Raw genomic sequence first — 14,978 nt, forward strand, 5'->3', positions numbered from 1 at the left:
ATTAACTTCTAATCCTTTCGTTCCTTCCGCATCTTGTACCTTTTCTCAACCCCCTACGAATCAAGTTCCAATTGATTCAATGGTTAACTTAGGAGAAATTGCTGAGATGTGACCTTGGGATGATGAAAATGAAAGTAATGAGCTCATTGACGATCCTTCTGAGGACGATGTGGATGTCGATGAGGATGCGCTAGCAAATGACATGACCCTAGGCAACATTCCTACAATCACTCCTACACCTTATGCCCTATGTCTACCTTTAGACGAGTATGAAGAGGACAACTCATGGAGGACTTGGGCTTGTGATACCACTTACACCGAAGACGGAGAGTTGGAGAAGGGTATGATGTTTGATAGCAAGGAAGCGTTGTTGAAAGCTATCAGAGTGTATCATATTTGCAGAAATGTGGAGTACAGAACAGAGACCTCGAACCAAACTGTCCTTACCTTGAAGTGCAAGCGGGGTTGTTCGTGGACTTAGGGCTACGTTTGATTCTTATTTATCTTCATGGCGTAGTGACACTGTTTCGGCTGGACACATTCACCTGACATCTTCTGTCATTAACAATGTCATTAGAAATTGTGTTGCTAAAGACCCATCCATTAAGGTATCTTTCGTACGGCAGATGGTCAAAGATCGTTTTGGTGTGGATGTGAATTATAAGTGAGTGTGGTGTGCAAAGCAACAAGCCTTGTTGTCCTTATACGGGACCTGAGAAGGTTCTTACTCGCTCCTTTCACGGTTTTTAGAAGCTTTTCAACATTCCAACCCGGGGTTAGACAATGACACGGGTGTATATGTGAGACCTAATATTAGGACCTTCCAACGTGTCTCTTGGGCCTTTAAACCTTGCATTGAATGTTTCAATCATTGTAAACCTCTTATCGCCATTGACGACACACACTTGTATAGTAAATATCGTCATACCTTATTGACTGTCATTTGCCAAGATGGTGATAAGGGAATCTTTCCATTAGCCTTTGCCTTGGTAGAGAAGGAGAATATAAGTGCATGGTCGTGGTTCATGGCTTGTATTCGTAGGCATGTCACACGGACGATGGGTTTATGCGTTATTTCTGATAGACACGCGGGTATTTTAGCAACCATGGAAGAGCCGGAGTGGCAACCACCTAATGCCTATCATAGGTTTTGCTTACGTCATTTGCTTAGCAACTTCAATCGTGCTATGAGTAATGTTCAGTTGAAGAAGTTGTTTGGTAAAACAGCTGAGCAAAGACAACAAGCTAAGGTAATGAATGGCTTAAAGGCAATTGCGACTACAAAACGAGAGGCAATTTTCTGGATTGATGACATGGGTGATATGTCTAAGTGGTCGTTGTGTCATGATGGAGGTCATAGGTATGGCGTTACTAACACGAACTTAGCTGAAGTTTTCAACTATGTGATGAAGGGTGTACGTTTCTTACCTTTGACAACACTTGTTGAATTCACCTTCTATCGGGTAAACAACTACTTTGTTCAAAGACGTGAATGTGCTAGTGCATGGTTACTTGGAGGACACATGTACACAGCGCATGCCACCAGGATTATCAATAGAAACACCGAGAAGGCAAATTTCCATGACATAATCGCCTTTGATTATAAAAGAGGCGTATTCGAAGTTAAGATTGGGAGGGGAACTAGAGGATCGTCCAAGGGGGGTAAGATTCAACATGTGGACTTGAATAAAATGAAGTGCACATGTAACGAATTTGAGATATACCACCTACCTTGTTCACATGTACTTGTTGTTTGCATCAAACGACACCTTTCGTATGAGAGGTTTGTGGATCCGTGCTATACATCTCAAAGTTATGCAAGTACATACGAGCATGTAGTCAGGTGTAGTAGGTGCGCTATGAACATCGATCGACGTACCTTGGGCTAGTAGCTCAAGTCTATGATCCCAACGAGCGATGTGGCACCAGTTGATCTTCATCTAGTTCGCCGTACCCTGATTCTTGCGCGAAATCAGGTGCAAAGCGGGTTTAGTGTCGCAAGGCAGTGGAATGCCCTGTACCAACCCATATTGGCGCAGTATGCGCTCCGGTAGATGTACTTCGACAATGTCGAAGCATATGAGTGGCAGAAGCCCTCCATGCACCTGACTGAATCCTCGAGTGCTCGGGCACAGCTGCGTAGGCTTCGGCAGGGTACGGGTCCCACAAAAACTATAATATATGTTATGAAAATGTAAATGATGTGTTAATTAAATTTCAGTAATGTTAATGAGTACTGAAATATGTACTTGGTTGGGTCACAGCAGGTCGAACTGATCTCGGTAGAATCCTAGACCGGTCCCTGTGTGTTTGTGCGTTCGGCGTGCAAAATTCCACCGTGAACCATATGCAACATCTGGTGGGGGTTGTTGCGGAGGAGCAGCTTCACCACGACCAACGCTTTTGTAAGGTTGGTCGATAAGAATATGCTCCCACGTCCACAGCTAACGATTGCAAATGTAATTAGTATGTAATTCACCAAATATGGATTAGAATTAAATGTTATTGTTTTTACCTGTAATATGACTAGTAGTCCTGCAATCTCCTTGACGCGAAATGATGTCATTTCTACATGAATACAAACAAAATCAACATCATCATCAACTTCATGCCCATACAACTACATTATATTCATTTGATTAATAAAGTCCATAATGTAACTAAGTTCATACATATATAATGCACATAAAATTCAAATAATAAATCAATAATAAGTTCATAAATGATATTTCTACTACCAACATCAACATTTCTAATAATATATAATGTACATCAAATTCAAATAATTCAATATGCTCATCAACAACAATACTTCAAAAAACAACATAAAGTTATGAAAACAATCAAACATTACCTTGAATAGTTATGGATGATTAAGAAGAGTGTTGATTTAAGAACTAGTAACCTACATTTGACAAAATAACGAAACTTCATCAAAACCCTAAAAAACGCTATATATATATATATATATATATATATATATATATATATATATATATATATATATATATATATATATACACTCAAAAAAACACATAAAAGTTTACCTTTGTGCAACTTAGAGTATCCAAGACTAATTTTGAAGTGATAAATTGAAAGAGAAATATAAGAATTAATGGATTGAAGCAAGTCTAATAGTGATTTTGTAAGGGGAATGTCGAGTAGTATAAGATAGGGTTTTGAAATTGGGGAAAATGGGATGGAAGGGAGCTGTGGTGCATTCTGTTCGCAGTTACTAACTGCGAACAGCCCCAAACCACAGGTTTGAAAATTGCACGCTTATTTTTGGAAATAAGTTAAAACTTATCTTATTTCGTGCATTTTATTGATAATTTATCTTATTCATTTCAATTTTTCGAATTTTGGGTGGGTCAAAGATGATGGGCCATCCGTTTATTAAGTTGGGCTAGCTTTTTGGTTGTTTGGCAATCAATTTGTTTTGCACAAATTTTTAAAGGAATAATTGTCTAAAATAATCCTATCTATTGTCCATCTGCTGTGCATAATCCCTACTATTGATTATTTTTAAATAATCCAACCTTTGTATATTATTTGCTGACAGCACCTCTTTTCCACATTTTAACCGACTACTATAGGTACCTAACACCAAAGAGGAGTAGGGTAAGACCAACGTAGAAGCATAAGGGGAAAAAGAAGTGAGCATAACGGCTAATAGGTATCTACATTAACCGGTTAAAACATGAAAAGGAGTGCTGTCAGCAAATAATATACAATGTTTGGATTATTTAAAAATAATCAATAGTAGGGATTATTCACAACAGATGGACAATTGTTGAGATTATTCTGAACAATTTTTCTATTTTTAAATGAGACAGTCACAAATTATTTTTATTGAGTTAACCCATGTAATTAAGTGCGTTTCATTTATAATAATTTGGCTAATTATATGAGTCCATCTCATGGTAAAACAATCTCATATATACTAAGACAAACTATTTGTCTTATTTGATTAACATTTAATATGGAGTATTTGACAATCATGGATTATAATTTTAGTTGAAGATTAATGTTTGAATGCAAGCCAAATACGAAACGACAATCGTGTAAATAAAATTATTATTTTTAGTTTAAACCTTCATCATCGCTAATAAATTTATTTACTCAAACATAATTTTACATTTTATTTTTGTCTGTAGTTTGGATGTTCTATGTTAGTTTTACTTTTAAGTCTATAAGCCTTTAAGTGTTTGATGTGAAATTTTATTCACAGTAAGTGTATAGTGTACATGTAACAAGTGGGTCGAACAAAAAGATATTATGGTCAATTTGTTTTACTAAATTCTTAAAATGACACAATGAGAAAATGAATAAAATACAGGTTTTTGGATTTAAATTACTGAGAATTGGAATTGTATGGACAACAATGCACCAAAACATATAAAACCATCATCCTGCTTGTTTGAGCACTTGTCTGTGCTCGTTCCTTTGCTCATTCAAACAAAAATCTACAACTGTCCCAAGTATTATACTTTCATTGTGCACCAAGGATTAACTGAAGCATGTCAATATCCACACTTATTTTAGATTAACAAGTCAAGACCGTAAAATAGTTGTTACCTTGGGTCCACTCCATTATTTACTTTGAGTCTACTTCATTATAAATCTCTATGTAAAAGATTTTAGATTAACAAGAGCAAATTTTTTAAAATATAGACAAACTAAAATAGAAACTTGAGAATAGTCAATAATAAGTTGCTAATAAAATCTTATTATGAAGTGGGGGATAAATTAGCTAAAAAAAAAAAGCTTAGGTCTAAAAATCAAATAATTAACTAAAGTAAAATAAAGTAATGTAATCCAATAGTTAATTAAGACCTCTGAATCCGAGTGATTCTCTACCGCGGGGCACCTTGTACATGTTTATAACCACCTCTTTTATATATCCAGGGGCGGACCCAGCTAGGGGCAAGGGGGGGCAGTGGACCCCCCAATCTGAAAACATTAAATGCGGTTTTTAAAAAAAAAAATTAAAAAAAATTAAAAAAAAATTGAAAAGAAGCGTGCTGGAGGCGGAAGAAAGAGTAAAACCCAAAAACAAACCCTAAACTTCGACCTTCCTGGTTCCTGCCTTCCTCTTCCTCAATCCTCTTCAATTCCATAATTCAATTCCTCAATCCTCTTCCTGCTCTTCTCCTTGCTGACGAGTGACGACGCCGGCTCCTTCCTCTTCACTTCGAGCTTCGTCTGACTCTATTCGACTGTTCGTCAATGGTGAGCTTCGTGACCTTCGACACTTATTTAATTGTTAATTTGTTGATTACTTGCTCTTTTCAATTGATGGTTGATTACTGGTAATTCTTGTTTTTTTTCTAGGGTTTTGCATTAGTTTGTAAAATTTGTGGGTTTTCATTTTTCATTATTGTTTTAGTTGATTTTCTCCTATGTTGAATTGTTGATGGAGCATTACAATCATTAGCGTAAATTGAATCCCTCATTTGTATAAATTTACCCACCTTAAATAAGAACAATCCATCTCAAATTCCCACAAATTTTCAATTCCAAATTTTGCTTATTATAACTGATCTTACAGCCACAGGGAATGGGTTTTGGAGGTAAGTGAGATTATTGAATTATGAATCCTCCTTTTTGATGTGGGTTTATAAACTGATTTTTGCATTGGAAAATTTGACGTTGATGACGTTGTGTTATTGAATTTGACCTTAAAAGTGCTCATAATATTGCTTATGAGAAATAGGTGAATCTAAGAGATGCAAAGAAGACATCAATTGAATTTGTATTTGATGATGCGAGTGAGGTTCAAATGAATGAATATCATATTCGTTTGAATGCATCCTTAACTTGTTTGAGATTTCTTTTGGGCCAAGGTTTGGCATTCCGGGGACATGATGAAAGTGATGAGTCATATAGTAGAGGTAACTTTCTTGAGCTTTTGAAGTGGTTGGGGGGAAGGTTGAGGAAATAAGAAAATATACTTTCCAAAATGCACCCAAAAATTTTCAATTAACATCTCCCAAAATTCAAAAAGACATTATCACTTGTTGTGCAAAAGAGACTACTAAGCGCATAATAGAAGAGGTTGGTGATGGTTACTTTTCTATTTTGGCCGATGAATCAAGTGATGTGTCTCAAAAAGAACAACTAGCTCTTGTTTTGCGGTTTGTTAATAGAGAAAATGGATCGGTAGTGGAACGCTTTTTAGGCATTCTACATGTGGGTGATACTACTGCTTTGTCTCTTAAAAATGCCATTATGTCCTTACTTATGGAACATTCATTGAGTCCTTCCATGATAAGAGGTCAAGGGTATGATGGGGCAAGTAACATGAGGGGTGAAATCAATGGCCTCTAGACTTTGATTATGAATGATACTCCAAGAGCCTATTACATTCATTGTTTTGCTCATCAACTTCAACTAACTCTAGTTGCGGTTGCTAAAAAGAATGTTAATTGTACTTGGCTTTTTGACGTACTTGCAAACTTGTTAAATGTGGTGGGAGCTTCTTGTAAGAGAAGAGACCTTATTCAAAAAAACCAAGCTCAAGTAGTGGCTCAAGCTTTGGAAGTGGGGGAAATTGAAAGTGGATCGGGTTTGAATCAAGAACGTGGTTTGAGTAGGCCGGGAGATACACGTTGGGGATCTCATTACAAGTGTCTAATAAGTATCATCAACTTGTTTCCTTCAATTGTTAAAGTGCTTGAGGAGATTGGAGAAAATGGCTCTCCGAATGATAAGCTCAAAGCTCAAGTTGTTTTAGGATCTTTGGAGTCCTTTGATTTTATTTTTATGGCTCATTTCATGTTGACTATTTTTGGCTACACTAATGATTTATGTGTTGCTTTACAAAGAAAGGAACAAGATATTGTGAATGCCATTAGCCTTGTTAAAAGTACAACGAATGTGTTGCAAAAGATGAGGGATCAAGGATGGGATAGTCTCTTAGACAAAGTCATTTTATTTTGTACTAAACACGAGATTGATGTTCCATCTATGGATGCTCAATATGTACCTCAAGGAAGATCAAGACGTTTTGCTAAACAAGCAACAAATCTACATCATTTTCGGGTTGCAATCTTTTTGGAAGTAATTGATTTGCATCTTCAAGAGATTGATAACCGTTTTAATGAGAAGAACATGGAGTTACTTACATGCATGGCTTCGTTGAGTCCTAGAGGTAACTTTTCATCTTTTGATAAAGAGAGGATACTTAAACTTGCTTCTTTATATCCCGAAGAGTTTTCATGCTATGATTTAACGGCTCTTGATCTTCAACTTGATGTCTTCTTGGATTCTATGCAAAATGATGAAAGATTTCATGATTTGCAAGATATCAATTCTCTTTCCATGATGCTGGTTAAAACAAGGAGACATGAGACTTTTCCTCTTATACATTTGCTAATCAAGTTGATGTTGATTCTTCCTGTTGCTACGACAAGTGTAGAAAGAGTGTTTTCCGCAATGACGTTTGTCAAAAATAAGTTGAGAAATAGCATGGGTGATCAACTAGTGAATGATTGTTTGGTTACTTACATTGAGAAGGAAGTGTTTCTACAAGTTTCTGATGAAAAGATTATTGATCGCTTTAAAATTATGAAAACTCGAAGGATGAATTTATAATTTTCATTTGAACGCTTGTATTTTTTTTTTTTTATATTTTGGATTGTAAAACTTTTAACATCGGATTTGATATTGTAAATTGTAAATATTGTTTCTATTATGTTTTCTATTTTTCTTTAAAAAAAAAATTATTCGAACGACGATCAGATTATCCGAACGACGTGACGTTCGGATTTTGACCCCCCAATTTGAAATTCCTGGGTCCGCCACTGTATATATCAGTTTTCTACTGATAGTAGACATATATACACATATCAACTAATTTAAAAAATGAATGTTTATATATTCAAAGTGAATGTTTATACATTTAAATTTAAATTGTGTCACGGTGAAACCATCTAAAATGAAAATATGTGGTAAAACAAGCAATGAATTAACAAAAACCTACACAAAAATATGAATTATTTATTAAAGAACAATGAAATAAAATATAAATTCATACTTCAATAGATTTCTGATTAAGTGCTGTATACCTCCACCTTTCTTTCTCAACAAAATCAGCATCTAAAAACTTAGAAACAAATTTCCAAAGCATATACATATCTTCAAAATTTGTCAAAAAACTTATAGTAGCTGTAACAACAGGAATCCCACCACTTTCCAAGCATTCCCTTTTCTTCCCTTTACATTTCTTCCCACCATCTTCAACCTCTTCCACCAAAACCTTTTCCTTTTCAAGTTGATATCTTTGAGAAAACCAAACATGCCTTAAAAACCCACAACCAAGTGATATATTATTCCTATCAGCAAGCTTTTGTACTAACATTGGCTCCATTTTTTCCCCTTTCCAATCAAATATATTAAATGCTAAAGACGACCCTCTATCAAATTTCACTCTAGGACCATAAATTTGTACTAATTGTACGCCCCTTTCTGAATGGGGATGATATAATGCTAATAATGCATTTATTAACCAATTTATCAAACACCTTATTCTATTCCCAATAAGAATTAGACCTAAAGAATCTGTTTGGTCTAATCCCTTACATTTTACTTCTTTATCACATAACCCATCTTTTGTTTTTGGATCATTTAAGCTCACTAACCCATTAAAAGAACATGTTTTTGATGAATTTAACAACCCATTAATGGATTTTTTGACAATTAAACAAGAAAATCCAGATGGGTCTTGACCAAAAATGTTGTAAACTGTGCATATAAGAAATTCAGGTTGAAGTAAAGATAGTCCTAAAGTGTCCGTTTCTTTAGGATTAAGGGTAGTTGCATCAAGTAATATATGCCACCCATTTTCTCTTGCTAAACTCATCCATTGATATGAGTATTTTGCTCCACTTATTCTTGATTGAACAGGAAAAACAAACAACCCTTTATTTTTTTTCTTGTTTTTTCTACTTTCTACCAGTATTTCCTGTAATTTAGTACAATGAATCTTGAGTTTAGGCCATTTAAACTCTGCTGAATAAACTCTTCCTCCATTCTTTGTGGAGCTCTTTTTCATGGATTCTAATGATTCATTTTCATGATCATAAACCATAACAAGATTCTTATTAGATTCAAATGGGTATAATTCAGATAACAACCCAAAAGAAGATGTTTGATTTGCAGTAATAAACATTGAATAATCATCTTCTAATACATTCAAATACCTCATAATTCTTCCTTTTAGCTTCTTCTCAAACTCTGATGATGATGATGATGGTGATGGTGATGGTGGTGATGATGATGATCTATTATTACCCACATGGGAAATCTCAATACATGATAAATTCTCTTTTAGGATTATTGAATTATTACAAGAATTAGAAGAAGAAGCAATAAATTCACCATTTTTATGATCATATTGTGAAAAGGAAAACAGAGCATGACCATTATAGTCAAGAAAAACATGAGATGAAACATTAAGATGGCGGTATTCGGAGGCTCGAATTTCATCAGCTTCAACAGTGGTTAAATATTGAGGGAATGATCTGGTAAAACTTCGGAATGATTCCTGTAATGTAGGGAGTGATTCTGGGTTTGTGAATTGGGTATTGGGGTAAAGAGAAGAACTTGTTGCAGTTGCAAAATCATATTGGAAAGTTGATGAATTATATATGTTTGATGAATTTTGATGATCTAAAGATGATGAAAAGTTTATGATTTGATTTAAACAACAACTGCATTTGCATAGTTTCTTCATTGGTTTTGCTTTTGTAGATTGCATTTTGCCCTTCTTTTTTAAAATCTCTAGTTGCTAAGTAATCATTTTGGGTGTTTATATATCATACTCTTTCCGAGCAATTGTCATATTTAAATTTTTTAATATTTTTCTCTTCTTTAATGAAGTTTTCATAATGAATATTTACGAGAATTAAGAAAAATAAATTTAATGAGGGAAAAGTGGAGAACATAAATAATACTCCCTCCAATTCCATTAACTTGTCTCATTTTCAAAACAAATGGGACAACTAAATTGAATTAGAGGGAGTAAAAATATATTAAAAGAAAGATAGTGAAAAAAATATAGGAACCACAACTAATAAAAGAATATGTTTATAAAGTTAGTGGAAAACATATGGGACCATAAGAAATATTAAAATGTTAAAATAAAGTTAGTGGAACATATGTAGAGAGCATAAGCATTTTTTTTAAATTGAAATGAGAATGGGTAAGGTAATTTTTATCCAAATTTATGATATACTTGTAGCTAGATTCCTCATGGAAACAACAAATAAAACACCTAAAAATAGAGAGTTAGAACTTCTTTAAAGAACGGAGGGGGTAATATTTATTAATTATTTTTATTTTATATTTTATTTTTAATTTAAATGTTAAAATATAGTTATGTGAAATGTTTGATTCGTTTTAATGTAAATTTTATTAATATTAATATTTTATAATTTTGAATCATGCATGAATAGAGATATTAAAAATTAAATTAATGGGACAATTCATATGAATTTAAAAGAGTATTAATTATTGATATTTTGGTTTGGTTCACAATAATGGAGGTTTGAATTTGAAGGTATTTATTTTAGACTTTTTGGAATTAATTGATTGTGGCTGTGGGAGTCCAGAAACAGCTTTTAGAACTTGACTTGGTCAGCTTATATTATTTCCGTGAACATGCTGGTATCAGTAATATCTATCTACATTTCATCCTACTAGTTTTGCTCTATTTTTTTTATTTGTTATAATTTATATTTTCTAAATTATTTATCTATCTACTTATTTTACTGTTTATTCTCATTTATATATTTCTCTTATTTATCTGTAAATCATTTTTTATACTTTTTCTCTTTTTATATTAACGCAAAATTTATACTTAAAATTAAATTTATAGGAAGATATTAGTCGATCTCTCTAATTTTCAATATTAGATCATATAGATTATTTTTCCAACATAATTATCTTTAGTTCACAATGTTCTACTCTTTGTGTTATCATATCAAATAAATACTCCCTTCTCCTCTAAGATTCTTTCCATTTGGAATATAATATTCCACCTTAAGAAGAGAGAAATTTGATTAATATTTTTGACACATATTTAGAAGATAAAATATGTCAATGTGATATCTCATTAGATTCGTCTTAATATATATTTTTTAATTATGTATTTTTTGTAATTTTTATTATGTGTATTTAGAAATATTAAGATTTAAAATTTACTTTTAAAACTTAGAGTAACTTAATTCTATGATATATGGTCCCAATATAAAAACATATTGCATGGTTTTTGGAAATGAATGTGCAATTTCATGATGGACAAATTTTATGGTGCTCTTCATCTCTTGTTAAAAATAAAGGTTAACTAGTCAACTTTAATCTCGTACTATGATCTAAATATTTCCGAACTTTAAAAAAAATTAGCGAATAACGTTAAATCTAATATTATTCTCTACATTTTCTTAAAAGAAAAAACCAAGTTCAATTTGTTTTTTTTATATATACTACTTCCGTTTTTTAATGTTCTTCCCATTTAAAATATTTTACTTTTGAGAGAAATTTGATTATGATTTTTAAGACATATATAAATAATAAAATATATCCATGGGAAATCTTAGCTTGTTAGATTCTTCTTAATATATACTTTTTTATTATATATTTTTTATAATTTTCTATGATGCGTATTTAGAGATATTAAGACTTATAATTTACTTTAAAAACTGTAAAAAAATAAACGAAAAAAATATTAGAAAACGAAAGAAGTAGTATTTTGTTTTCTCATCCTTTCATTTTTATATCAACATCAATGTCTTTTATCACCCCACTTTGACTTTTCATCAAACAACTCAAAGTACTTCACAAGAAAAGAAAATTATTATTCGCTCAAGAAGATATTATCTTGAGTGAATTTTGTTTGATCTCTCAGCTAATGTTCAAGAAGTTATACATAAACCAATTTTTGAATTGCCACCATTCATAATATAGTCAAATATTGCAACTAAAAAAATTTAAAAGTCGAAAGAATTTACTAGGAATATTACATAAAGAGAATATTATAAGTATTCTTTTGTTAAAATATGAAAAATAATTTATCAATTAGAGAAGGAAGTGTATTTACTTTATTATTTATATTTATGGCCCCTTATTTTTCTGATCAAATTTGACTAACTTTAGTTTTCAATTTTTATTGAAAATAAAAAATCAAAGAAAGTGATTTTTAATTTCTAGTTGTCGTTAGTTTTAAAATAATTATTTTTTCTGATCAAGTTTGACTAATTTTCATTTATTATAGGACATATTTATAAGACTTTAAAAAAAATACAAAAATTCTGAAAGAGCTCTTAATTTTTGATTTAATGTAGAATAAACAAATGAATGCAAAAAATACTACTCTTCGTTTTGAATTAATAGCTACACTTGAATAGTTAACACTATTCAATTAGTAATTTTGTTTTGCCATGTTTCTCAAATGTGTGAAAAAAAAAACATAGTTAACTGAGATTTTTTTGGATTCATCTTTATATTAACTTTAAAAATGAAAGTAACTAAACGTGAAGTAAAAATTGACAAATTATTCAAAAACTCTATTCAATTTTAAAAATAATAATATTTCTCTAATAACGTTATATCTTTAAATACTTAACACATATAAGTACGTAATTTAATATTAGTGATTTTAATTTTTTAAACCCTTAAGGATAACAATAACATGATTAAATGATTAGAACCTTTTTTAAGGGTAACTTAAAGATAACGTTGCTATCTAAGCCTTGTCATAGACGCTGATCTTTTTTCTTTTTTTTTTTTGTTTGGTTGTCTCAGAAACAATTTGCCGTGTTCGTTAAATCCGGTAATGTAATGAGAGCAAAATTAGAAAAGTTGGTTGTAACGCGTAAATGAAAAAGAGAAGTCAATAAATGCATCGATTAGTCAATGAGAACTATGTGTTACCTTGAGATTCTAATGTAGTACCCCTTCGTTTTCTAATGTTCGTCTCATTTGGAATATTTTAACTTAAAGAGAGAAAATTTTAATTAATATTTTTGACATATATTTAGAAGATTAAATATATTCATGTAAGATCTCGTTAGATTTGTCTTAATGTATACTTTTTTATTATTTTTTATTATGTATATTTAGAGATATTGAGGCTTGAAATTTACATTGAAAACTTTATAAAAAATAAATGGGAATAACATAAGGAAACAAAGGGAGTATATTATTATAGGAGTAATATTATACATGGAAAAATCCAACAAGAAAAGGTTTATTCTAGAATCAAATATGTTTCTATTTTCTAAAATACTCTTTTTGACTCTCGTAGAATACTATTAGTTTTTTTGGATGATACTTATTAAAAAGAGAATTTGAATTGGAAAATAAAATAAACAAATGAATAAAAAAATAAATTTTGAATCATATTAAAAAATTAATGTAAAAAAGCAAAATCACTAAATGTAGCTAAAATAAAAGGTAATGCTATTTACTTCTATAAGTCGCAGAAAATGTTAAATATGATATGCAGTAAAAAATTAATAGTAGTAAGAATATTAAAATATGTTTTAGAAGGTATGTATCAATTTTTTTTTTTTAAAAAAAAGTTACGTCAAAAGTTACTTTTATCCGCTTTTGTAAATTACTATCTTGTAAAATTAAAGGCCAATTTTAATCAAATTATATAATCGAATTTGATTTTAATTCGACTTCAAAAATATATTTACATTAATGTAAAAATTAATGTAAATACAAATCTGATTTTAACTCAACTCAGAAGACTTGATTCGAAATCAATCTAATTATTCAATAAACACCTTTAATTATATTTAGAATCTCTTAGATATAAAAAATAAAAACATTTTAAATCCACAATTGCATAATGATGATAAAATAGGACCCATTTAGTTGAATTATAACAAAAGTATTTTTGTTCGTATGCTGCGGGGGTCATCTTTTCATCCAATATGAATTGAAAATTAGAAAAAAGAAATTGTCCTGTGTTTGCACATGAAAATTGGTTAATTTTGTCATCATACTTATGCATACACTTACAAGCAAAAGTACAAAATTCAGCAATAATTTAGGGCAGTCTATTTCAATTTTATTTACAATAAACCGTGTTTATATAGACTTTGAATCTAAAAATTGTACTACCTCTTATTCATCATTAGTTGCATTTTATTTTTCATATTTAATGAGATATCATTTTAGCTTTTAATATTTCTAATTGTTCTTAATTAAAAATTATAAAAATTGATATTAATAATTCTTGTATTGAGAATAATCAAACAAAATTCCACATGACTAAGTTTTAACTTTTAGATTAAAAATAAAACACAAATTAAAAGTGACAAGTGAATATGATAAAAAATAAATGGAACCAATCGGTAGAATAAGAAGGCGTATGTTTTATTATTCATCAACAAGTCTTGTATGAGACTATTTAATTGATCACTTTTTTAAGATTGTTAGTGATCAATATAAGATTATAAGTGATCTCTTTAATATATAAAAAGTGATTACTTTAAGACAGTAAGTGTACTGTCTTAGTCCAATATAAATGATCTCACCATAAAACCGTCTTATTTGAAAATTTATAAATATCTATCCAATCTGTCAATTTAATTGGGCTATTAAGCCAACTATAATACTGTCTCACGATGAAATTTTCTTAAAACTTCAATTAAATGAAAAAAAATTTCCTATTCCACTTCAAATAGAGACCCGTTCCTTTGATAAAATTTTAACTTACTCCATTTCAAATTAGTTGTAATATTAGAAAAATTAGCATTATTTATTCATTATTTTAAATTTGTAATTGATTCTAATCTATAAATTAAAACATAGTCAAGTGAGATCTTGTTCAATTCGTCTTATTGTAAAGATTATTAATATCATATTTTCATAATTTTTCATTATACAGAATTAAAAATATTAAAGATTAAATTAGTATATAAAACAGTCTAAAAAAATAAATATTACAAATATTTTAGAACAGA

The 14,978-nt window shown here is 30.8% G+C and overlaps 2 protein-coding genes across 2 annotated transcripts; one reads left to right on the plus strand and one right to left on the minus strand.

Annotated features, from left to right (window-relative positions):
* Positions 1 to 5,023: 5,023 nt before the first annotated feature.
* Positions 5,024 to 7,596, plus strand: LOC130804281 (uncharacterized). The gene is made up of 2 exons (XM_057668668.1): positions 5,024 to 5,232; positions 5,847 to 7,596. The coding sequence occupies exon 2, from the start codon at positions 6,340 to 6,342 to the stop codon at positions 7,594 to 7,596; it is 1,257 nt and encodes a 418-aa protein (XP_057524651.1). The 5' UTR covers positions 5,024 to 5,232; positions 5,847 to 6,339.
* A 169-nt stretch (positions 7,597 to 7,765) lies between these two features.
* LOC130804280 (molybdenum cofactor sulfurase-like) lies at positions 7,766 to 9,801 on the minus strand. Its single transcript, XM_057668666.1, has one exon. The coding sequence runs from the start codon at positions 9,758 to 9,760 to the stop codon at positions 8,033 to 8,035; it is 1,728 nt and encodes a 575-aa protein (XP_057524649.1). The 5' UTR covers positions 9,761 to 9,801; the 3' UTR covers positions 7,766 to 8,032.
* Positions 9,802 to 14,978: the final 5,177 nt, after the last annotated feature.

Source organism: Amaranthus tricolor, chromosome 17 (assembly GCF_026212465.1).
Source record: "Amaranthus tricolor cultivar Red isolate AtriRed21 chromosome 17, ASM2621246v1, whole genome shotgun sequence".
Lineage (NCBI taxonomy): Eukaryota > Viridiplantae > Streptophyta > Magnoliopsida > Caryophyllales > Amaranthaceae > Amaranthus > Amaranthus tricolor.